The 26,410-nt window shown below is 30.5% G+C and overlaps 3 protein-coding genes across 3 annotated transcripts; 2 read left to right on the top strand and 1 right to left on the bottom strand.

Annotated features, from left to right (window-relative positions):
* Positions 1-1,172: 1,172 nt before the first annotated feature.
* On the top strand, positions 1,173-2,973 carry LOC130444050 (EEF1A lysine methyltransferase 2). The gene has a single exon (XM_056779018.1). It carries the CDS (start codon positions 1,320-1,322, stop codon positions 1,953-1,955), a length of 636 nt encoding a protein of 211 aa, XP_056634996.1. The 5' UTR covers positions 1,173-1,319; the 3' UTR covers positions 1,956-2,973.
* Positions 2,967-15,723, bottom strand: LOC130444049 (GTPase-GDP dissociation stimulator vimar). The gene is made up of 7 exons (XM_056779017.1): positions 15,682-15,723; positions 11,914-12,380; positions 11,185-11,514; positions 9,049-9,195; positions 8,517-8,699; positions 7,852-8,070; positions 2,967-7,105 (listed from the first exon to the last, which is right to left on the bottom strand). Exons 2-7 carry the CDS (start codon positions 12,320-12,322, stop codon positions 6,537-6,539), a joined length of 1,857 nt encoding a protein of 618 aa, XP_056634995.1. The 5' UTR covers positions 12,323-12,380; positions 15,682-15,723; the 3' UTR covers positions 2,967-6,536.
* On the top strand, positions 13,319-26,410 carry LOC130444048 (ATP-dependent DNA helicase Q4). Its single transcript, XM_056779016.1, has 11 exons — positions 13,319-13,590; positions 13,644-14,364; positions 15,605-16,513; positions 17,242-17,850; positions 19,149-19,385; positions 20,629-20,775; positions 21,474-21,905; positions 22,264-22,544; positions 23,987-24,263; positions 24,825-25,010; positions 25,512-26,410. Exons 1-11 carry the CDS (start codon positions 13,483-13,485, stop codon positions 26,045-26,047), a joined length of 4,443 nt encoding a protein of 1,480 aa, XP_056634994.1. The 5' UTR covers positions 13,319-13,482; the 3' UTR covers positions 26,048-26,410.

Genomic DNA, 26,410 nt, shown 5'->3' with positions numbered 1-26,410 from the left:
CATGCTATACAGTATTTACTAACTAAAACTATTCAAAAAATTATTGTGTAACTAATTATAGTATTTGTTTAAAATTAGTGCTGCAGTTATGTCCCAGTTATTATCAATCCTACGGTCATTGCTTGGTTAGTTTGGGATCGACCAACTTTATTTTAAATGACCGTATCGTCAACATTCATGACTCCATGTGACTTTACTTTGAGCGTAAAGCGGGTTTTACACTCGCACGGCGAACCACGAGTGTGTATGTTTTTCAGGTCGTGATTCGCGGAGCTCCTCGTTCAGTGATTGTTTTTTAGTTTACGTTTGAATTCTGCGTTTACGATATCGTCCACATTAGTGATTTATGGTCGCAGTCTTGTCCGAGACGCAGTGACTAAGGAAAGTAGCTATAAAGTATGCAATAAAAATGAGCGTCTAGTGGAATAACTATGAGTAATAAATAATAATGTTCCTAGACTATGATATATCTGAAACTTTGATGTACAGAAGTCTTTTTACCAAGAAGTGCTTTCATGGTAATCGTATTTTGTATTCAATTAATTGAGTACCTGGTATTTCGGACAAAACAATTAATAAATAATTTGTGGTGTTTTAAAATTTGACACTTTGACGCAAAGCTCACCGAAGTTTGCTCCAATAGGTAGTTTTGAGATGACGTCATAACCAGCCTCCATATTGTTTTGGGAGACGTTGTTTACATTAAAATTATGGTTATTTTGGTGTTTTCAAGATATTCATTTCAATCGAAATCAATTATCTATACACGAATAAAGTAAGTCAACTAACCTCGACAATATGGCCGACGTCTCGAATGATGTTACTCGAAGTGACCTATTGATTTTTATCTACTAAGCTCATGGGTTTCGTGAACAAAATGCTAATAAATTGGAAAGCAAATGTAAGGCTTTAGCGCTAAAGATGTATGTTCCGCTTATAACTTTTTACGTTAGTGAAATGGAAATTCGCTTCGATACTTCGCCGAAGTTCGATATGCTACACACTCCTCCAAACTTAACGAGGAACTCATTGTATTCCAACTTCGGAAGTTGAACGGGGCGAAGTAAAGTCGTATGAAGTATATCTATAGACATAGTACATTACTCTGGTCTCTACATTATCTTATTCACCTAACCCATCTTAGAGTATGTTCTGTACACCTATTTCGATCAACTTACAAGTAGTGAAGTGGATGCTTAAAAATGCTGTAATAACGAGGCCAAGCTACGTGCTGTGAAAAACGTAGAAGATAAAATTATTTTATAATTATTTACATTTTTACTATTGTTGAAATATTAAATTTAATAAGTAGTATTTAAATGGAAGAATTGGAGCCTTCTGAATTAGGCTCTCAAGATTACTGGGAAGGACGTTACGCTCAAGAAATAAGGAATTTCTCGAGTCATGGTGATCCGGGTGAAATATGGTTTGGTGAAGATATTGTAGATAGAGTTATTCGTTGGATAAACAACTGGAACTTGATAGAAAAAAATAAAAAAATTGTTGATGTAGGTTGTGGGAATGGAATGTTCTTAATTGAACTAGCAAACGAGGGATATACTAATTTAACTGGAGTTGATTATTCTGAGAATGCTATTAAACTTGCAACAGAAATAGCTCAGAAACAAAATTTGAATATAAGTTATTATACATGTGACATTCTACAAGGGCTACCAGAAAATTATGACATAATACACGATAAGGGAACTTATGATGCTATTAGTTTAAGTGAAAATGCAAAAGAAAGTAGAGCAAAATATTCTGAAAGTGTGTATAACAGCCTTGATGGTGATGGAGTTTTTATTTTAACTTCTTGTAACTGGACCCAAGATGAATTAGATAACTATTTTAATGAAAAGTTTGACAGACTAGCCATCATACCTACACCTCAATTCAAATTTGGAGGAAAAGTTGGAAATGTAGTTACATCTTGTGTCTATAAAAAGAAAAGTTAATAAAATACTATTCAAATTCGAAATAATTTGATTTATACATTCATTCAATCTATTAACTTATGAAATATGATCACTAGTCCTACCCTATTTGGAATCCTTGATAATATGTTTGAAATGAGGGTTGTAATTTTGATTATCTTATTTTATATGTACTTTTATTGAGATCCTATCTTGTCATATATAAAAGAAAGGTCTTTATGCGGTTTTCATTAATAAATAGAGTTATTCAGGAAGCAGGTTTAGGTTTTATAAAAATTGATTGAAATATGACAGTAATTGTTGCATTTATGTATAAATTACAGATATACCTAAGTTCATCAAGTTATATATATTTGTTGATAAGATATGTAATCGTCAAATAATATACATTCTACATAAATATCCAGTATATACTAGCAATATTTACAAATTTATTTGCTGTACATTTGTATTTACTGTAGATACATACATGAATGCATAAAAAAATATGTATATTTTATTTTGTTGAAAAGATGTGTATGCTTACCTGAAATAATATGCTTCTTATTTGCATGTCCAGTATGTACTATATATAGTAAAAATATAGGACTTACAGCACAACTTTTGCATATTGGGATTGTTAACACATGTTATATCTTGTGTTATATGGGCGGGAATAAACTTTCACAATAATTCTTTATTTTTGTAAAAAATATATCTTAAGAACGACAAAACACCTAGGTTCATGAAACCTTATAAAAAGTTGACCTATTTACAACTAAACAATGTGGTAAAATCTAGGATATTCCTTTTAAAAAATTATACATTTGAGTTGTGAAACACCTTTTAGGACATCCTGTATGCCTAGACATTTAAATGGCAGCTGCAATTGATATTGATATGAGAATTTTTTTTAAGAATGCCACAGTTTGAGAGACCGTATAAATACAGGAGACTCATATTGCATAAAAATTTTGAAATTAGTTTTTTTGTTGTTCAATACGTTCATGTTGAAATGGAAAAGAAGGTTGCAATTGTAAATGAAACTACTCATTGGTTTATATATAAACTTTTATTGGGTATAAGAATTTTTATGGCGGATAAATGCCTTCGGTATACACTATAAAAACTATTTTCTTTCCTAATTATTTTTAAATTGCAAAGTTTAAAGATATTTTTCCAAATTGAATAGAATTTAGGAAAACAAATATTATTACACACAGATATTTATTATATTCAATCACCATTTTATTCAATGATTATTAAATAGATGCAAATATTGCAGTGTTCATGATTATTCAATTACATATTGATCTTATTTATTTATTAACAGATGCCTTGACATTGTATGTACCTACATGAAGAATATTAGTTCAAGATAAGATGTCCGTTACTTCATTTTAATTTCATGTTACTATCCATTGTTCCTCAGATTATTTATAATAAAAATCTGAATTAGGGACTCATATTTTAGTGGTACCTTGACAGTGTTCCTTCCAGTTATCATCTATTTACTCAAATGTAGATGGTGGATTTTATATTTCATATTTGAAAGTTTTTCCTTTGTATAAAGAAATTATATCATCAAACAAACTTAAACGCTATTTTCTCCTTGCAAAGAACTTTTATAAGAAAGCAAAAAACTATACTTCTACTAAACAAAATCTTATTTCATTTAAAATTAAAAGCTTTCCATATTATCTGAAAATAATTATTCTATTCATATTGCAAGCTTCCATAATAAGACTAGCAATCCTTGGGAATAAACCTGCTTTATGTCGTTAAGGTGATCAAAATTTTTGCAGTCTGTTGTATAACCGCGAAAACCCAACCATAGCCATACTTATAGCTTTTGGCGAGGAAATGCTTGAAACTCATCGTTGAACTTTATCTTGAAATTAATTTCTCCTTTTGGCAAGTAGTTCAATGTTCTTCCATTTATCACGACTGGTTCTAATGTTACTTTACCAGACTTTATGTATGGAATCATAATTCAGTAATGGCTTGTGATTAAAGATGTCATGCCAAGTCATAAGAGGTACAATTGTGGTTGCAAATCTTTACTTTGTAATACAGTGAGCTAGTGTTTAGCGGAGGACAAAGCTTAACCCTCCGTCTGAAACGTGCGTGCGGTCTCTCACATCGATTCGTAAAATTATTCTAAAGTAAACAAAGGCGCATGCATGTATCAACTTGCCCGTCTAGATATTCCTTAAGCTTCAGTCTACACATAGATTTCTTAACTTATTTACCCAGTTAAAATCACCGTTTCGGTCTTTCAGACCGAGGTTACAGTTTGTGCACGATTTTTAGGTAAGACCAAAAAATTTATTAATTCTGAATAGGTTATAATTAGTAGTATTTTTCGATAGAATTTGCGAATATGACATACGAGGAAACTCATGCACGGCTCCAGAAATTCGTAGATGAAATGTGATGAAAGTGATGAATTTGGTGAATGAGTGTCCGGAACGGCACAGAACTCCGTATTTTGTTTCTAAAGACGGCTCAAAGTGGCGAAAACATGTTGACTACAAAACAAATGTGAAAACACGCTCGATGAACATAGTGCCTCATTTACCAGGGCCAAAGGGCGAAATTAAATTGAAAAAAAAAAGCATCTGAAATATGGGAATATTTCATGACGAGCACTATGCTAGAAAAAATAGTTTCTTACACGAATTAGTACATCCGATCTAAATCATATGAAACTAAGGACTTGAAGATTCATAACACCACCGATTCAATAGAACTGAAAGCCTTTATTGGTCTACTATACATTTCTGGTGCTAACAAAAGTGGCCGTTAAAATATTGAAGATTTATTTAGAGGCAATGGGATGGTGATGGAAATATTTAGATTAATGTGCCAAAGAAGATTTCAGTTTCTCTTGGCCCACATTTGTTTTAACCAAAAAAACACAAGAGCTGAAAGACAAAGTTTTGACAAATTTGCTGCATTTCGTGAGAATTTTACGAGTTTATATCAAATTTACCCAAGAATCCTTCAGCTTACCTAACTGTAGATGAAATATTAGCTTCATTTAGAGGTCGTTGTGCATTCAAGGTATACATACCTAGCAAGCCAAATCGGTATAGTATACATTTTTGCGTGATTATCATCTGACAATAATAGGTACAATGCGCAAGAATAAACCACAGATACCTTCAGAACTTATTATGACCCGAAGACCAGAGAAGAGTTTAATGTTTGCCTTTAACCAAACGTCCACTTTAGTGTCCTACGTTCCATGTAAGAACAAATGTGTCATTGTTTTGACAACGATGCACCATGATGATAAGGGAAAGCCTGAAATAATCGTAGATTACAATCACACAAAAGGTGGTGTCTATGTAGTGGACCAAATGTCTGAAGCTTACAACTGTGCACGATCAACTCGTAGATGGCCACTTGCTGTTTTTTATGAACTTTTGAATGTGGCAGGTATTAATTCATGCATAGTATTCGAGAGCAACAACCAAACATTTTTAGAGCAGTTAGGAGATGAGCTTGTTCAGGATCATATTTCAAGAAGATCTAGAAATAAGAGACTTCCACGTACAATTCGATTGCGCCTTCAAGAAATATGTGGAAAAGAAGCTGAAAATGTTCCTGCAAACTGAAATCAAATTTATGGCCGATGTCTGCTATGTTCGTCCAAGAAAAATAGAAAAAACAGATACAAATGCCTAAAATGTAGCCGGTTTCTTTGCTTAGAACACCTCAATGGAATTTGTCGTGACTGTTATACATGGGAAGATACTGATGACTAGTTCCAGTTATGAATGTTAGTCTAAATGTACTTATATGAATAAAACATATTTTTTGTTTAGTTTGTACATTAAATTAATCCTCCTGGAAGTTTTTCAACTGAAAAATATTATTTTGTTTTATGCATGCCAATTATCAAATATAATGCTGTACGTATAATTACATGGGTATTTCGTGCCACAAAAGTATAATAAAATGTATCAAAAACTTAGCGAGGCTTAATAAAAGATGTATAACGGACTTGTTACCGCAAAAAAATAACAACTGACAATATTATTTGACTTTTTTAGATATCGGGCTCTCAGACCGACGTTACAGGAATTTTACTTCTACAGCACGTTGCAGGCGGAGGGATAATGGTTTGAAGATCCATTGTAAGTGTATCGTCTCAAATGACTCTATTATATATAACTATTTTTGTTAAATTCTTTCTCGTTTCTGGTCCTGTCTATATTTTCACCATATACGAATATTTCTTTTAAGGTTCTGTTGTTATTCGAGCGTAGTTGCTTGGAAGGTAAATTTCCCTATTTTTCAATGATCTTTGGATACCGGAGGTTGCAACAAATACAAGATAGGGATAGATTTACAAAAATTAGGGTAATTCGTTATTATGAACAACAAAATGTTAATAAACCTATGAAGGTAAAATATATTTTTCGAGGAGCTAACCATTTTGCTGCAATAAACATTAATGATTTCTTGCTGTGATAATAATAGATTTTATGCGCAAGAATATATTCAATTAGTTGTCATTTATTATTGACAAATTGCACGTAGAGAGGAAACTATCATTATTTATAAGCTCTCAGATACAAATCAGTAAATTGATCATAAAAATTCAATAAAAGCTCAATTGCATACTAACGACTTGATGTGGTCTAATTTGTCCACTTTTCCAATATTTGGATTTTTATACAATTTTGGTAAAGGTGTTTGTATTTCAGTATTTTTCAAATGATCAATAACGTCTGTAGATTTACAAATCTGTTCTAATAAAGTTAATATATTTTCTATAGTACATGTATCCATTTTATCGCCGTACTTTGTCAAAACGAAATTTAAATTTTTGCCAATATCAGCGTTTATTAAAATCTTGTTAAGTGAAACTAGATCACTATATTCTTTGTTATTGTCATCAGTGTTTTGACTCGAACAGCCAAGGTACAGCAAGGTTAAAGCATAAAATGCTTCATTTTGCATCACTGCATGGTTGGATGATATCATTTCTACAATACATTTAATACTATCTGGATTTTCTAGTAATAACTTGAAAGGTATAAAAGAATGGCATTGCTTTATCAACCATGATAATAGTCTAGGTACTTCTCCTCTAATACCAAGATGATCTGAATTATAACACCAATATACGAGTCTTTCAATCAGGTCCTTTCTTGAGATAAGGTCTAAAGCTGCAGATTCTGAAAAAATTTGCACATTATTTACCTATTGTTGGATATAAATTGTTTTACATTTTTCTAAATTACATAATAAACACACTACATGGATATTTTAGGAATAATATACTGTACATAAATAAAACCAATGTGAAGTTCAAATTCTTAAAACAGCGTCAAAAACGATATATTGGTGGTTTATTTTATACATTTAACGTCATATAATAGTAAACAAGTTCACATTTCCACAAAAAAATTCCACAGCTAAAGTGAACTTTACTTGTTTACTAATGTATTGGATACAAAGTGAGGCAAATACATCTGTAAACAGCCTAAACAAACTATTTGTTTCTTTTCCATCTAATCCCAAATGACAAAAGATGTAGTTACGATTGCCTCAAAGAGAAGCGAAAAACATCGAATGCGTACAATCCTACATTACAGAAGAATACAGTGCTTTAAATAATTTCAAATATATTATTTTGTATATCTAATCTCTATTATATTAGGTACTTTTATTGTTATATTAGTATTAATACGAAAATGTATTAACAGAGCTGTACTTATACAATAATTTTATTGTCAAAAGGATCACTGTTTATTGTTCGAGAAGTGATTCTTAAAAGTCAGAGAATTGAACTTGTTACAAAATGTCTGCAAAGTCAAAATAATACTGAAACCCCTACTAAAAACATAGAATATATAAATACTTATATATTTTGGTATTACATTTTATAACTATTTTATTTTCATGAGGAATGAATACTAACCTTGTCCATCTATGACTATTCGCAAAGTTCCCAGTAGTTTAAATACAACCAAATACTGGTCAATTTTGATCATAGGATAAATAACTTCAAGAAGTCCTTCTTTTAATATTTTGGATTTATTTTTTTGGGGAATTACCAAGTTTTTCAATGTACTTAATAAAGCATGTTGTATTTTAACATCTTCTAAGCTTGTACTAGTGTTGTATTTCTTCAGAATATCTACAATGTCCACAAACATACAGTATTTCATAATTATAAATTATATTTCTGAAGCGATCAAGAGTATCCCAATTGCAAGTGATCTGAAGATATTTGTAAGCTATTTTATCAATGATATTTTATGTACTTCTTAACAATATTTTTACCTTTGTAGTGGTAGTACAGTAGTTAATTGCAAACTTAATACCCAAATAGTAATAATTAACAATTTTTATAAACAAAATATAAGTATTTGAATAATAGGTATTTAACATTAAACAAACCGCATAAAAAGGGGACATGAAATTTTAATTAATCTTCTTCTTTAAGCTACCCTTGGCTGCACTTATCCCAACATTACATCTATGACTAGAAGCGTATCCCTATTTTTTATGTGGTTGGGAAAACTCTTGATCAAATTTATGAATGAGTTCAAATAGAGTAATGAGACATATAAATTATATTACTTATAAGCTTTTGAGATATTCCATCATTTGCCATCTCAATACAATGTGATTCTTTTCTTGCGAAATTCCCAATCGCTAATATACCAGTACTTAACAGATCATTATCTTCACTATTTAACCAAGTGATCATGTTTTTGTATACTTTTCCTTGGCCATTGTTATATAAGAGATTCATACAATCATCTATAAAATAAATAAAAATGTTGAATTATATACAACTGTTGATTAGAGATATTACTTCAATTCAGAACAGTACAATGATTATAAAAACTAATATTAAGAAATATGCAGATCAGTTAAAAATGACACTATTAAAAAATAATGTAAGCCTTAAAATAAAAGTTTTATAATTTAGTATATAAAAATTTTTTATAAAATCAATACAAACAACAATGGTCAAGTATTAATCAAACAGTTGGTACATAATTAAAAATAACAATAACATGAATGAATCTTGTACATAAGTAATATTTCACAGAAATAAAATGGTTTCATGAATTGTAAATAGAAAACTGGACATATTTTCACTTACCTCCACAGAGAATCATCACCATAAAATCACAAGCCATTTTTAAAACACTTCTGCTGTCTTCATCATTAACTTGATGTCTGTATTCCTCAATACGTTCAAATAACAATTCACAAATACCTTCTTTGGCAAGAAGAACTTTGATTTCGTCTACAATAAAATGAGGTAAATATTTATTTGGTAGCAAATTCAAGTATAGAGTCTAAGCCTGTTTGAGATTATTAAAATGTAAATTATACTATTATAAGTAGACTTATAATAAATTAAAAAACTACTGAATTGATTTTCGTGTGGTTTGTACTAAAACATTAACATGAGGAAGGTTAAGGTATGAAATTTTTTAAAGTTTTGTGTAAATTGGTTGAAATAATGATAATTGTTGGAAGTGTCAAAAAAATGTATAATTCTAGTGATTTGTAAACAATGGTGCTTTATTTTCACTCTAATCATTTACCTTTGAAATTATTAATTTTTTTTCCTGTTAGGATAGCACTAGACCGAGCTAAAAGGTCTGACAAATGTTTTAAGTATTGCTAGTGTCTTTTTTTAATTATATTATCTCTTGTTGATACTTTATACATTTGATAGTAAAATATAGTTAGTGTTTAGTTAGATAACCTGATTCATTTGTATATATTTTGTAGTGGCAAAATTAAACACCAAAGTGTACTCTAATATATTTCCCTGCTTTCGAATACTCTTGTATTCATTATCAAGAACTGAAATTATGGTCAATATACATGTAAAAATATGTATAAAAATATTAAGAATTACCTACATAAATTGATTGAGAATTGTGTTATCATGAATTATAGTTTTTCTTTTGAAAAAGTTATTAAATTCATTGGATTCAAAAATCAGTATTCAAAATTAACACTTAAAATAGATATTCAGATTATTGATACTAATTGCTATTCAATTGTGAATTTTCATTGGTTACATTATGATTAGGTCGTTATAAATGAAGTTAAATATTTATTAGTTAGATTTTGAATAACATCAAATTAATATAGGTTAGCATAGGTTAGGTCGTTATGAGTGAAGTTAAATATTTATTGGTTAGATAATGAATGACATAAAGTTTTTTTAAGTTAGATTAGGTTATGAATGAAGTTAAATTTTATAGCAAATTGTGTCTGGAATTTTGTATAAATAATCGGATTCATGTGAATCGATCACAATGACACTTGACATAAATGTGTAGATTGTTGATTTTTGTATGTTTTTGTTGAATGATAATAGAATGCACTAACACGCCACAATCCTAAGCCAATAAGTTCCAATACGATGAGTATATAAGTATTCAAAAGCTCGGAAATATATTAGAGATAGTACACTATAATTTTACTGCTCATTTCATTCAATTTTTTACGATTATTTCAAATTTTTTAATTATTCTTAGTTTTTTCATTATTTGTCATTTTCTTTTTTCCCATTTTTTGGGTTCTTCATTTTTTCCTTCAGGTATACCCACTCAGATTTAAAGGTGGCTTCACCCGTTACAGAATTGTGTTAGTAATTTTTATGTAATGATATAAGACATTATATAAATATTGAATTATCTTCTAGTGTCAGTAGATTTGTTAAATTTATTGGAAATTGTAGTTGTCATGTAGTGAGGGCTTGGTGCACCTTATTAATTTCAATAACTTGAAGTAGACATTCCAATATAATATGTTGCGAATCAGAAATTTCATTACATAACCAAAATTCATTATCTAATAATACAATTTTTTACTATATGCTGGATAGAGAGCATGATTACTTCTCAGACAATTGCTATTTTCCTTTATCACTTAGTGAGTATGCTTGTTGCCAATTTCAACTTAGGTTCTCCTTAAGAACATTGTACATATCAAATACCAGAGTTTTTTCTTTAATGATAAATCCAGAAATCAATCAAGTAGAATTGTGATAGCGAGCCACATTATTTTATTAAAATCTCAATAGGATTTTCAACAATTGAGACATTTCAAAATGTTTGTATATTCTAAGTTCATTACAAAAAACATATAATTTAATTATATTTAACAATTATGAACTTGAGTCAAATCCTTTTAACTGCAAGTTACAATAAAATATTACATATATAATGACGAAAAACATTGTAACATGATTAATACTATTATTTTACACTACCTTGTTCAGATTGACCATGAAAAATTTCCAAGCACAATACACATATCTCTGGAGTTCTGGATTGTTTAAATATATCAATTAAAACTTTACAAAGTTGTTGTTTAAAAGGAATATGCTGCTCATCTAAGTAATGTTCAACTGTATTTAATATAGAAATTTGGAAAATCAACAGAGTTTCATGTTTCTCAAGTTTCTCTGAATACTTTTTCAGTATATCTTCTACTATTTCCATCAACCCATTACTTAAAGATGATCGAATCAAACCTTCATGCATATTAAGTAAGTTGAACAAAAGCCCCGATGTTTTAGTTATCAGAATACTATTAACATCTAAAAATAATAATTACATATACCAACTAGTTATAAATAAATCAATTATAATACAATAAAAAACAGTAAGGAGTAAGACCAAAAGATATATGACCATGGCAATGTCATATAATGTCTGGTCTATTCAATACCTTAATCTTACAACATATATATTATTTTATGTGCAAATTCTATGGAAAAAGAAAAATTTTATAACTGGTTTCATTTAAAATCATAAGTTATGACATTAATGTTAAATAAATATAAGTAGAAACATATAACAGAAACAATATGAAATGTATCAGATAATTTACTTTATTATGGTTAAATAAGAAAAAAATAAGTAGACAAAAATGAATATTTTATTTAATACATCAAAATATACCAAACTGATAATTAGGTTTTGAGTTTAAGACCTACCTTCATTTTTAGTTTTATCATCTTTAAGGATATCTAAAATTTTATTGATCCCAATTTTGTGAATTATATTGCAGGCTTCCTCATTTTCATAACAAATGTTTCCAAGAGCCCTCACAGAATTCAAAATAACATCAGGATCTTTGTCCTCCAATAAATCTGTTAACGAATTTATTAATTTGTCATCTGTGCATACTTTTCGATTTGACTCTGTTCGTGCAGTTTCTGCTATTACTTCTGTTGATAATTTTATGATTTCTGTATTATTGTCGAATTTTAGTAAATCTTTCACTAAGTCTACATTAGTAAGTATAACATCTGTTTGTGACAATAAAACTTTCAAGTTTTCGATGATCTTGCTTTCATTTCTTTCACCAATAGCTTTCATCAAGTTTTGTAGAATATCCGACATTATTTACAATATTCATGCACTTGACTACGGTCAATAATTCCGACCTAACCTCTATTTCCTACATAAATAAAAAGTGATACAGTGAGTACGTTCCACTTATCGTCTGTTTGACTGACTTGAAAAAGTCGTTGTAGGAGGAAGTTATAGGTAAAACATACATATGGAGCACTATATATTTACAATATGAATAAAAATTTGCAGTTTGGAATAAATATCTAGCATTAATTCAATATGGATTCCCATAAATTTCTCGTTACGTTTTTAATATAGAGGGTATAGAGAAGGTAAAAATCGATGGCGCCACATTACCATCTGGGTAAATTAAAAAAAAAACGCCAAATATTATTCACACAAACAGACTGCATTATCACTGGAACGTTGGCAGGGGATTGTAAATAATGCCTTGAATTCGTAGTTATTGTTTGATGATCGACCAGTTTCAATCTAGGCAAGGACTCCTCTTCCACAAAGCATTCTTTGTCTGACTTATTAATGTTTTCTGGATGCGATAACAATAACGTCAATAATCAACTTAAATGAAATGATACAATGGTACTGCAATCTTTGTGATCATTACGTACCCAATTGTATAGTCTGGTTTATATAACACTTTGCTACGTTACATATAAACAAGGGTAACAACTCTGTTTATATATCAAGGCCATTCCTAAAATATATGTAATATATATCCCATATGAAAGTGTTCCTATTTTGCCCATAAAATTACACAACGCGTCTGTTTCTCTCTCAGCTTTGTTATAAGTTGATGAAAAAATGTTTTTGTATCTTTTTCCTCACATCCAAGAATGTGAGAGAACTGAATGATATTTTTTTTCTCTTAAAATGGAAAAATATCATAAACTTATATGTGTTTGATAGTGTGAGAAACACTATTAGACATCTAAATTTTCCGTTATAATCCTATATATATATAGAATTTAGGATGTAATTTAGCTTGTCCATTTTGTTGGAATATATTTTTAAATCTTCAAATAAGATAAAGAAGAGGTATGTCAATGTCAAAATATAGCGGGAAATGAGAAATAAATAATAAATTTGGAAATTGAATGTTTTTGGTATTGTTTATTTTGTTGACTTTCTAATAAGTTTTTTATTCGGATACAATTCACTGAATCTGGAAGTATATTTTTAGAATATAAATGGAATTCTTGGAACCGGAACATCAAAAAACCTATGAAAAATGCAAGTATATCGTGAAAATATGGGAACATAAATTTCAGAAAAAATACAAAAGAGTTCCTTCAAAAGTAATATTAATATTTTTTAGTAAAATCCTTATTAATACATATACAAATTTTAGCTTGATATTAAAGAAGCTTCCAGAGAGGTGAGGAATGCGTATCGTAAATATTTTTATTTGAAAACTGCTATACTTGAACAGAGTTTTAAAGGCGTCGAAGGTTTTGAAGATCTTGATAGCGAAAATGATGGAGAAGAAACCACAATTGATCCTACTGTAACAAATTTTCCAGACGATTCTATAGCAGTGAATACAGAACATTCTATTATTGAAGAAACCACAATTTCTTCTACTTCAAAAGATCTTATGAACAGTTCAGTTGCAGTAAACCCCATTAATGAAGATGTTTGGGGGTCCCATTTGAATATCAAGCAATATGAAAATAAAGTCAAGAAAGAGGAAGAGAAACCTAACTTAAATTTAAACATATCAAAAAAATTATTTTGTGGCTCAAAATTCACCAAAAGAAACCCAAGAAAATCTTTGGGTCCATCACAAAAAAATAAAACAACTTTTGAAAAAGCAACTTTAACTCAGCCTACTCCTTCTTTTTCGAGTTTCTCAAGTGAAGAAGCTTTGACTTCTTTACAAAATGATTATACAGAAAGTTTGTTCATGGGTGTATCACATTCAGTTGGATCTCTGTCGCAACCGTTAAACGTAGTGCAAACCTTTGCAAATACTAATGGGCCAAAATCTTTGAAAAGTGTTGATAAGGATTGGTTAAGAAGGATTACTCAGGTTACAAAAACGTTACTTGAAGGTTCAGATGATTTGAGAGGTATGTTAAAAATGTATTAGATAATACCAATACCTAGTGTAAGTTATTTGAGCTGCACAGTTTACATATACTCCAATATATTATTGTTTATTTATAAATTTATGAATATTTTCGTAATACAATCCAAAAATTTTATGTATTAAGAGTATCCTGTATAGATATTTGTTATATGTATCCCTTGTGTTTATGTACTAACCTATTGGGGACTCAAAAACAAATAGTACAGTAATTTGTTACTATTTTATTACTAAAAAAAATTAGTTGCCCTGATCCCTAACTAATTAACCCCTGCAGGCAGAAAAATTCTATAGGGGCACACATTAACAGGAGTAGGAGAGGTTGAATGTTTCTTAGTTTTTTTGTGATAACTAAAGATATTCTTCTGTTAATCTATTTTTTTAACACTTTATCGACTGAATTCTGTATTATTAAAATATAGAAAAGTTGGAGATTATAAAAATTGATATTATTGACGCAACATCTAAAAATTCTTGATTTACAAGTTTTCTAAGGGTAACAGAACTAATCACTTATTCTCTGGTATAATGCTCTATTTCTGATAGCTTAAAATTGAATGTGGAAAAGTCTTAACAATTTGTTGGTGACTGTCATTAACTATCAAAAAATAGATTAATAGAAGAATCTCGTTAGTTATCAAAACAAAACTAAGAAACATTACTACCCCCTAATGCAGGGGTTAATTGTTTAGTTTTGCAGTAATCAATTAATAATAAAATATTTACAAGCGAAAACACCGTCACTTAACGATAAAAACCAAAAAAAAATATCGCTCCCTGTTAAGGATTGCAACACAAAAGGGGTTTGATGCTTGGAGCATAGGAAGTCTAAGAGCTAGAGCCGAGTGATAAATTAAGGTGTAAAAAAATGTCGTTATCTATTCTAGATCGCCAGATAAACCTGTGCCTTGCTAACTTAACGTTTAAGCTGGCGAGGCTAGGGTTAATTAGTTTGGGGCTAGAGCACTTAATTTTTTGGAGCTCCATTTTCTTTTCAATCCATTATTTCCGCCTCGCTGGCTTAATAGACGCCCCATCAAGTCTGCTTTAAACTATGTAATAGTAATGCAGAATAATTGACTTGACTTTGTTTATTATTTTTTTAAATGAGACATTCTTTACATAATCAATAGACACAAATATAAATAAATAGTTAAGGCATTCCATTATCGATTATTCAGGTGAATTGTATCAAATATGTTTTTACTGTTAATTATTTTCAGTTGATAATGTTGAATTAACCAAATTGGATTATGACAGTGAAGATGTAATTGAAAATTCTGATGAAGAAGATTCTTACAAATCAATTCCTCCACTTCATGTTGCAAAAAAACGAAAAGTTGATATTAGTCCCGGCTCTCAAAAAATTGAATCAAAAATTCAAAATAAAACTGATGAAACTGAAGATAATACACCACATAATGTACCTCAACCTGAAAAAATTGAAAATAAATTAACAGTACAAAATGAAAATATTCTAGTTTTAAATCAATCAAGTACCAATTTAGGAGTGGTCAACAGTACATATGAACAAGCAGATAAAACAGATACTATAATTACATCAAAAATAAATAAAAGTGAAACTACAACAAGTTCAAATACCAAAACTAATAAAAAAATCAAAAGCGACAAAGAGTTTGCCAATAAAAACAAAACACCTGTAGGTAAACAACGAGCTAAAACACCCAAGAAAAATCCAACACCCAAAAATTTGGCAAAAGCTACACCAGTATCACAAAGAAGATCTTCAAGAAAAACTAAAGTAAAATCTAGCTTCCAAGAGTTTTCAAGTAGTGAAGAAGACGCTTTTCATACAGATACTGATGAACAAGATCCAGAATATGAATTGAGTGCCAAAGATAAAAATAAGAGCGAATTGCAAGATGAAGATGAACAAATTCCAAAGAAAAACAAAATTTCAAAATCATCTAAAAAATCTAATAAAAAAACAGTTGATACAAACAATTTACTAGATGAGGGAAATGATAAATATGATTTAGAATTTTCTATTAAACCTCGAATAGTTGCTCCCAGATATGATAGTGTCAAGAATATTTTAAAAGAGAACAAAATTTTAATAAGAGGTCAAAGTTCTAAGGAGAGCAATAATGATGAAACATCAAAACATGAAAGTAAGTTGATATTTTTCTAAATAATTACCCTCAAATTTTTTTTAAAAGAAAGAAATTTCAAATTATTTACTTGAATTGATTCTTATATAAAAAAAATTACAAATGTTTTAGAAAATAAAATCAATTTAAAGTTGTTCCTTTGAACAACTTTACAACTTTGATAGTTAAATTGTATTCTACTAAACATAAAAATACAATTTTTGTACCAAGTCTTTTAGTCAAATATCTTTGTATTTTGTTAATTATTGGGGCTCAGTAGTCCGTTTTGTAATATAACCATTTCTAAAACCAATTCATTAATTTCTCACTTGAATTTGATTCTATATATGTAGTGAAATTTAATTTTAAGATTCTCTACTACTTACTAAGAGGCAATAGATAATAAAATTGCAAAATCCTCATACTTCATCACTGATTATTAATTAATTTGATTATTTTTATACTCAAAAAAGAAACAAATTTGAAAATGTGTATCTGCGAGGTATCTGTTACAACTATAACTATTTACAATAATAATGGTGGAATGGTGTTGCGGGCAGAGAACTCAAAATAAAACTGTCCAAAAGTTTTTTAAAATCCTTGATATAGATCAAATAAAAGAGGCATTGGCATTTTAAAAAACACTTGGACAGTTTTATTTTAGCTCCTCAATTGGCAACACCAATCGAAATTTTATACTAGGAAGCACAATAAGATCAATGGCATTTATAATAATTGTACTTTTCTAGACAAAATCAAGAACAAACAGCAACTAAATGAAGAAAAATTACTTCAAAAGATATCTTCGGGAAGTTTGAACGACAATTTTATCCGCATAAACATCAAAAAGAAAGTTTTTGTTAGGGGAAAAACTGGAATGAATTTTAGTAGGTATAAAAAATCTCAGTGGAAAAAAGCCAAGGCTCTTTCTGGTCCAGATATGGACATGGGCGGTTGTGATGGTGGTATGCTGACTTGTTTTAATTGTGGGCAAGTTGGTCATTTTGCTCAAAAATGCAAAGCTGGAAAAGGCGATTCTCTGCTAGCACTGGATGCTGAAACTGAGGAAGTTTGTCCTTTCCCTACTTTAGAAGAAGCATCAAAAATGGCATTAGAAGGAAATTTAAACATAAGGAAACCAAAATTAGCTCTAAATGAAATAAAATACAATGAAAATGACGGCGGAGGACATTCTAGCGACAATGAAATGTTTGAAGACGATTTCAATTGTGAAGAGTTGTTAACAGAAACTATAAAACTCGAAGAATATGCCAAAAAATTAGATGTCAAAATGTACTTGGATACTGTTACAGTAGTTGAACCTTATTATAAATTAAATGAAAATAATGAAATCATTGGTAAGAATTTTCTACTTTTATAATTAAGGACATAATTTCAAATCAGACGCGAAAAAAAGGTGGGTGGTAGTTGGTAACCATGTTAAATCTACTATAATACATTACACAGAAAAACTAACCCATTGGTTTATTCTGAAAAAATAAAAGGTAGGTCAGAGTCATGTAACTGATGTAATTCATGAACAATTTTTGGAGTTACAAGCACTAAGACAGAAGACTACTTTGCTTCTTCAATATATTATGTGGCACTAAGTTGGAATTTCTGAAACCGTTGGTGATATTCATATTGAACACACTGTTTACTCCAACACTCAAAATTTCACTATCTGAGGCGTGTTTCGATAACCAAGCTATGGTCTTGAGGTGAACAGTTCAATCACTGAAGACGATAACTTGGTTATCGAAAGTATTGTGTGGTACTATCAATGTAATGATACATAAAGGATGAGATTTTTAGAGCTTGATTTGATTCCCATATTGCCTGAATTGGGTATCAAAAAAACATGTGCAAAAAACTGCATGTGTACAGTTGTCTTTAAACTGAGAAGATCACCAATGGTTCTGGTTCTCAAATAAATAGAGATTTTGCTTTTCTGGCAGTTTACAGATATGCAAACAAAAGGAGGTGCAATACTGTACACATCTTAATGTTCACTGGGATAATATCTATGTATTAGAACCCCTAATTTTCACCTTGAAATGAACAATATCCAAGCACCTGTTGAAAGCCCTGATCTCAATTCAATAGAGCATATTTTGGTAGAGTTGATAGTCGCCTGATGGGATTATTAAATCGGCCTCAGAATTTACATGAGATATCTTTTGAACTTATTGAAATATAAAATAAGGTAGGAATGATTGATGCCAGAAGAGGAAATAAATCAAAATAGGTTATTTTTTTAGTTTTACATATTTGCCTCAATAATTCACTATCTAAATTTAACTGGGGTTTATATTTGACAAAATTACTTCTCAGTTTATATAATTATATAATTTTTTTACTTTGTTAACTATGAAAAAATTTATACTTTTCTGTATATACAGATATCAATGACAATTTCCAAAATATCACATTAATTTTTAAATAAAGAATGTATAGATATGATCAACAAGATATCTTGATAATAATTTGAAAACTTTATTTGACAATAAGTATTTTGTATTAAGCTCATGCTCTCGTTTAACTGGAATTTGAATAAAATTACCAAGCAGGCAGATCCATAGGTCTATTAAACATTGATATCAGATATATTCTTGTTTATAAACTATATATTTGTGCAGCAAAAACAAAATTCCAGATACTCCCGATGAAGTATTTCAAAGTCTGAAACAATTTGGCCACTCCTCATTCCGACCGGGTCAAGAACGTGCAATAATGCGAATTTTATCTGGAAAATCAACTTTGGTAACGCTTAGTACAGGATCTGGTAAAAGTTTATGTTATCAGTTACCTGCATATTTGTACTCCAAAAGAGAACCATGTATATCGTTAATTATATCTCCTCTAGTATCTTTGATGGATGACCAAATTATAGGTACGTATCACATCACTCAATAAGTAAGAAAAAAACATATTTTTGTCAAAAATTGATTACATTTCTCAATTTTATCTCCTTCAAGAGGCGTGCTGTAGAAGGATTTGCTTTTGCCTTAAAATAGGCCTCACTTTCAGCAATTGCAAATCTGGACTATAAGGTGGAAGAGGAAGCATGTTGAAGTGTTATTCGTTCAATTTAACCATCGTTGTCATCGACTTATGAATCGGTGCATTGTTTTGATGTTTTTTCTTCGACATATGAGGCCGTTATTCCTTGATTTTTGCAAGTAAATCGATCCAGCACTATGTGGCATTCGATAATGATTGTCTCCCCTTTCGGAGATAGTCGATGGACAATATTCCATACGCATCCCAAAATATTGAAACCATAACCTTCCCAGCTGGCTGTTGTGTCTTTGGACGCTTCGAACGTGGTTCACCGGCTGCAGTCATATGATGATCGCTTTGAATCCAAAGTGAAGTGATGGATCATGTTTCATCCATTATCACATATCGACGCAATAAATTCGATTTATTACGTGTAAACATGACGAAACACTGTTCTGAATCATCAACATGTTGTTTTTGATCGACTGTGAGCAAATGCGGCACTCTCTCGTAAATTGTACTGCCATTTGATATCTTTATGATCTTAGGTAACTCACGCAATTTTAATTTAAGATTAGATATAACCAATTTTTGGACTTTTTTGATGTTTTTTGGAATAATCACCTCAATTGGAGAACCAGAACGTTCACCATCATCGGTGTCTGAATGACCACGTTTAAATTCAGCAAAACAATTATAAATGGTTTTTCTCAATTGAGCAAAGTCCGAATAACACTTTTGAAACCATTACTGAGCTTGTACAGTATTTTTTTCATCAAGTAATAATAAATTAACACACGAAATTTTTTTAGTCCATTGTTTTGAAAATAATAAAAGTAGCTTCACTTAAATGGCTGGCACTTTTGTCTGACTAGTCGAAATGTTATGAAATTTTACACATAGTCCTTTGAAAGTTGATACTTCATAAATGTCACATGGATTTGACAATGGCAGCGCCATCTGTCTGTAAGTCATATGACTTATTGAGTGATGTATTATTTACACAATTACAATTAAATCCAATAAAAACCTATTTTTGTGACCAGTTTATTCAATTACATTATTTAATTCTATTTTTATTACATGAAAATTTTGTTGAAATAACTGTTCCCATCTAAAAATATATTTTAAAGGTATACCTAAGTTTATGAAAGCTGCATGTCTTCATTCAAATCAGACAGCTGTACAAAGGAAAAAGATTATGGAAGCAATTTCAATGGGAGAATTAAGTATTTTATTGGTGTCACCTGAGGCAGTGGTTTCAGGTGAAAAACAAAAAGGTAAGTTAATAATTGGTAACAACATTAGATCCAAATTACATATATTTCACCTCGCCAAGAAATAAGAGAGTTCAATTTAAGGCACTGTTAACCCCAGTTTATTAAAGAGCACAATTACACTTTGCTACTGCTCATTTGAACTGAAAAGATTACCAATGAATGTAAGTAATGTCTTAGATTGTACGTATTTGGTAATGATCTATGTTTCCCTGTTCACAAATGAGCTAAATAAAGATTTACACAATGCTGCAAGCAAATAAGGTATGCTTATGATGGTTGGTAAGTAATGGTATGAGAATGCATTAACATAGAAGGCCACACCATCATTGAAAAAGGTCGTCTTAATGCTTACAGCTACATTATTGACATATTAGAACTGAAAGGTTTTTTCGTAGAATATTTTTTCTTTGTGCTAGGCAGTGCTTCTTGAGGATGCAATTCAATACTCGCTCTCAAGCTCGACTCACAATTTACATGAGCTATCTCTTCAACAAAATTTAATCAGAATGTCCAACCTATTGATTGCAATATTTTTGAAGACTTGGTTAGGTATGATTTCTTCTTGAGTTAAAATGAATTTATTATTAGAAGATAGATTAGTTAAGGAATAAACAAAATAAAAAAATTATTGACTTACCATTATCTAAGTTTTCTACATTGAAATAGTCTTGAAATTTCATTACTCCTATTTTTTTTAGGTTTTAGTTCATTTTTGAGAAAACTTCCACCTATCGCCTTTGCTTGCATCGACGAAGCTCATTGTGTGTCTCAATGGTCGCATAATTTTCGACCGAGTTATCTTATGATTTGTAGGGTATTGAGACAAAGTTTAGGTGTAAAAACTATCCTCGGATTGACGGCAACGGCTACGAAAGCGACTCAAAATAGTATTATACAACATTTAGAAATACCAGACGGAGAAAAAGGAGTTATAAAAGATATTCCTTTACCAGATAATTTACAACTTTCTGTTTCTAAAGATATAAATAAGGACAATGCATTGTTGATGTTGTTACTGTCCGATAGATTTAAAGATTGTAATAGTGTTATTGTTTATTGTACAAGGAGGCAAGAATGCGAAAGAATTGCTACGTTTTTGAGGACATCACTTAAAAATGAACGACCTACGGGTGAGTAAAAATTTTTTTGCAGTGTATGAATAGCAAATATTTATTTTTAATTGATATTATCTTGGAGTAGATTTTAGAAAAAAAAACAAATCAGTGGGAAATTATAATATTTAACCTTCGCATTTTGTAATCAAACTTATTTAGTAGTTGTCACATACATTTCGAGTCATTAATTTTTCCTTGTTTATTATGTTGCAATGCAAATTCTTATCGATATCAAAGTCCTTAAAATAATGGCTAAAAAAATTAATTAGGACTCAACTTTTAGTGTTTTTTTAAGTTCAAAGTTTTCTATTGAAATATAGACACTCTTTTAGCATATTTCATATATATAGAGAGAATTGTTTTGTATTTGTAGAGGAAGGAACTAAAAAGAGGAAACGTATAAGTGTTCAAGCCGAACCATATCACGCTGGTTTATCAGCAAGTCGCAGGAGAGCAATACAAAACGCATTTATGTCTGGTGAACTTAGAATTGTTGTTGCCACTGTAGCATTTGGTATGGGTATAAATAAATCTGATATTAGAGCTGTGATACATTATAATATGCCTAGTAGTTTTGAAAGTTATGTTCAAGAAGTTGGAAGGGCTGGGAGAGACGGCTTAAAAGCGCAGTGCCATGTGTTTTTGGATCCAAAGGTAAATTATTTATATTACATTCATAATATCTCATCAATTCAATATTTCTGGTTATTCTATAATATATGCGGCTTATAGGGGTTTTTATTGTCTGACATAAATTATTCCACATAATCATGTGATCAAAATGTATTTTATCATCCCCGTGTACATTGTTCATCATTTTACTGATGAATAGTATTTCCATGAGTGTAGGTATATCCTCAGTATCATCTGCAAAAAATCTGTTAATCATCTCGACCCATGGGTTCACTTCCTTTTCCATTAATTAATGCTGTCCCCATCTTTTAAACATTGCCTCTTCATTACTTATTATTCCGCGTCTGCGTTTCTACAGGCATTCTAGTTTGAAAATATTTTTCCATTATTCATTTCCTCCACTTAGTTAATCGATTTTTCTAATTTCACCCTTTGGTGCCTCTTTTCTTTCTCATCATCAGCTTATATGACTCCTTATTGAGGTTCTTATATGTTAATCCTTAAATCCACATTACGTTGGGTTCTTCGGCTCATTACTTTGCTTTTCGCTTTTTTTCCTATGATGTGTCTGCATTCTTTATGAAACCATTCCTGGTTCATTTTACCCTCTGTCGCAGTTTCCGTAATTATTGTTCTCGACTTTTTCCAAATCGCGTCTACATCATCATTAACATGCTGAATATTGATATTATGGCATCTATTATTTTATTTATTTCTTAGTGGGGATCGATACTCATCTGCACGTATGGGGTCGTTTATAAGTTTTTCGGTATTCTATTTGATTGTTCTTACTTTGCTCTTTCGGGGCGAAGTCGATGCCAGACGATACCAGAACATGGTTAATTCGACTGATTTCATTCGTGCCTCGTCGCTTCCACGTTCCAAAATTATTTCATTCTGGTAAGACGTGCTTTCAATCAACATTTTGTTCGTTGTTGCGAATTCTTTCCATTTTCATTGTCATGTAACGTATAGGGTCCAGACACTTGCTTTCGAATCTTCTTCCACGCTATTCTTAGGATGCTCGGCTCAACACAGAAGAGAGAAATTCGATTTTTCGGCGACCCAGAAACTTGGAGAGCATAGAAGAAAGTCGCTGACCTGACTCTGTTTTACCGATACTACTATGGCAAATGCTCTGTCAACATAATTCCCATAGACCTACTCAACAGGCAGACGTGGATTATAAACACCGAGTTCGCCTGCAGTTTATTGGGACTCAATTCTGTGAAGAAGTACAAGCCTGTGGAATCAACTACCAAAGCACGTCTTTTTTCCGAACACTACAACCTACAGAAGTTCAAGATCAATATTCACAGACATGGCAGACACGACTCGAACCACTGTGTGTAATAGGGTTTACTCTATTATATTTGCTTTTTACATAAAAAAAGATTATGTCTTATTTTAATGATACTTTTTTCTCTAATTGATATTTGCTTAAATTAACTTTTCTGTTTTAGGGCCGTGATGAGAATGAGCTACGCCGTCATATACATTCAAATTCTATCGATCGTTTTGTGATTAGGAAATTACTAGAAAAAATATTTATTCCTTGTTCTTGTAAAGGAGAATGTCCAAAACATGAAGTTGCGTTTTCAATAGAATCAACAGTTCAAGCTTTGGATATTCCAGAAGAAAATATTTCCACACTTTTATGTTATTTAGAACTTCATGAAAATAAATATATCGAATTGCTTAGTCCAGCTTACACAATTTGCAAAGTTGTATCTTATTCAGGTAAAGACATTGCCCAGATTTTCACTCAAATCAAACATTTTCATACACACAGGTATAAGAATCCCAAATTATGGGTCAAACAATTAAAAAACGTTGCTTCAGGATGATTTTTGAGTATAATTCCAATTTTTGACCTTTCTTGGCCTACACTACAGTTCATACTATAACTAGGACCTTCACGTCGTGCTGTAACCCAATCCCTTTCAGTATTTGAATTATTTACGTTTCCTGAATCATTTATAATCATAATAATGTACAAGCGTTTCCATGTACCAAACAAAATATTTTTTCATGTAATAGATTATCAATACTGGCTATGAATTGATTTTAATTTTCTATATGTAAAATGATTTTAATTTTAAACAGAGACAAATGTTAACTAAAGTTATATATGAGGAAATTTAAAACAATTATTTTACATTTACGTTAATAGCAATTTACAAAAACTGTAACACCTTTTCAGTTGAAAACAAACAATATATTTCAAATTTTCCTCACGTTTTTAATTAAATTTTAATCGTTAGTATAATCGTAATTTTGTTTTGTATCTATTATTTTAAGGTCCTCTACAAATTCGTAAAGTAGCTAAAGATTGTCCCCCTTTAGCTATGGCATTAGCATTACACAAAAATAAAGAGGGAAGTTCACCCAATGTGTTGGAATTTCCTGTAATAGATGTTGCTGCTGCGATGGGCTGGGAAAGTGGAATTTGTAAACATAAGCTAAAAAATCTGGAATGGATTACGGGTAATATTTTCTTTGCATAAAGATTTAAAATTTATATCTAAAGTAAAATGATGTTTTCAACTATCTATTTTTAATACAAATTAATATAAATAATACTGAACACATTATTCACTACTACCACTATATTAACATTTACAATTACACTGTCTGACGGATGTTTCGATTACCAACCTATTTTTTTCTGAAAGTGACACAGTCCAATTTTGAATGTCGATGTAGTAGTAGTAGTGAATCGAATGTACGCAATGGAATCCTAAACTACGAAACAGATTTTATTAAAATTATGCACACTGTGTGCAATTTCATCAAACGTTAGAAATATCATATTTTATATTTCAATTTTTGAGCGCAATACTTTTAGGGATGGTCGTGTGGACTACCTAAATTATATTCGCGCCTTGGCCACATCTACTTAGTGATTTCATTTATTTGTACCTTCCGTTAAAATGCTATTTTTATTTATTTTTGAATTTCTCATACATACTTATTCTATTTTTTTAGTCAATAATCAACCAAAAAGATCATCAATAAACGTACAATTTTCGGACTTGGGCTTCAGACTTTTGGCTCCTGGTAATCTTGCAGACGAAAAATTAGACGAAGCACTAGAAAACCTTTATACTCGAGTTGTAGAACAAGAAAGAACAGCTTTACGTCAATTAAATGCAATTCATCAAACATTTCTACAAGTAGCTACATCATCTTTCAAACATTGTTTGCTCGAAGAGAGCGACAGCCTTATAAAAACTAAAGTGAGAGAATATTTTGGTACGCCCGATCCTTTAAAATTAGTACCAGAAATAGATTATCCAAAAGTTGATGAAGAACAATTAGTGGCCGATATTCACACAATTATTTCGATGTATAGAGACAATAATTTCACTGGTAGAGCTATTGCAAGAATCTTCCAAGGTATTCAGAGTCCCAATTATCCTGCAGTTATTTGGGGGCGATGTAAATTTTGGAGGAGCCATCTTGATAAGGACTTCCATGTTATTGCTAAAATTGCTGCCAGAGAAATAGTAAGACTGAGGTAGATTAATAATTTTTTTAAACTAAATGTAAATATTTTATTCATCATTTTATTGCTAGGATTTAAGATATTAAAAAATATAACAATTTTTTCATGATTTCATTTCCATATCATTTAATACAAAATCCTTAGAATGTACGTAATCAAATAAGGCCTACCTACTTTACCCTCTGGGGGGAAGTGAGGTCTTGAACTATAGCTGATGAAATTTTTTGTCGTTCGTGAAAAAAGAATTTGAAAATAAATCATTTCGTAGTAACAAAAACTGGTAACGTGACACCCCACAGTTATGTTCTCTGGGGTGTCCATTTGACGAGAGAGAACTGGATTACTATGTAGAACATTTAGGTGAACTAAGTAATGATGA

This window comes from Diorhabda sublineata, chromosome 5 (assembly GCF_026230105.1).
Source record: "Diorhabda sublineata isolate icDioSubl1.1 chromosome 5, icDioSubl1.1, whole genome shotgun sequence".
NCBI lineage: Eukaryota > Metazoa > Arthropoda > Insecta > Coleoptera > Chrysomelidae > Diorhabda > Diorhabda sublineata.
Note: the sequence above shows the minus strand (reverse complement) of the source record. Positions and strands in the feature narration are given on the sequence as shown.

Excerpts from the sequence above, each read along its gene's own strand:
- LOC130444050 (XM_056779018.1), top strand. The coding sequence starts at position 1,320 with ATGGAAGAATTGGAGCCTTCTGAATTAGGCTCTCAAGATTACTGGGAA.
- LOC130444049 (XM_056779017.1), bottom strand. The coding sequence starts at position 12,322 with ATGTCGGATATTCTACAAAACTTGATGAAAGCTATTGGTGAAAGAAAT. Across the intron at positions 11,515-11,913 it reads TGATAAAACTAAAAATGAAG|ATGTTAATAGTATTCTGATA; the intron begins GTAGGTCTTAAA and ends TATTATTTTTAG. Across the intron at positions 9,196-11,184 it reads TCATGGTCAATCTGAACAAG|ACGAAATCAAAGTTCTTCTT; the intron begins GTAGTGTAAAAT and ends ATTTTATTGTAG.
- LOC130444048 (XM_056779016.1), top strand. The coding sequence starts at position 13,483 with ATGGAATTCTTGGAACCGGAACATCAAAAAACCTATGAAAAATGCAAG. Across the intron at positions 17,851-19,148 it reads TGAAAATAATGAAATCATTG|ATACTCCCGATGAAGTATTT; the intron begins GTAAGAATTTTC and ends ACAAAATTCCAG. Across the intron at positions 25,011-25,511 it reads AAATCTGGAATGGATTACGG|TCAATAATCAACCAAAAAGA; the intron begins GTAATATTTTCT and ends CTATTTTTTTAG.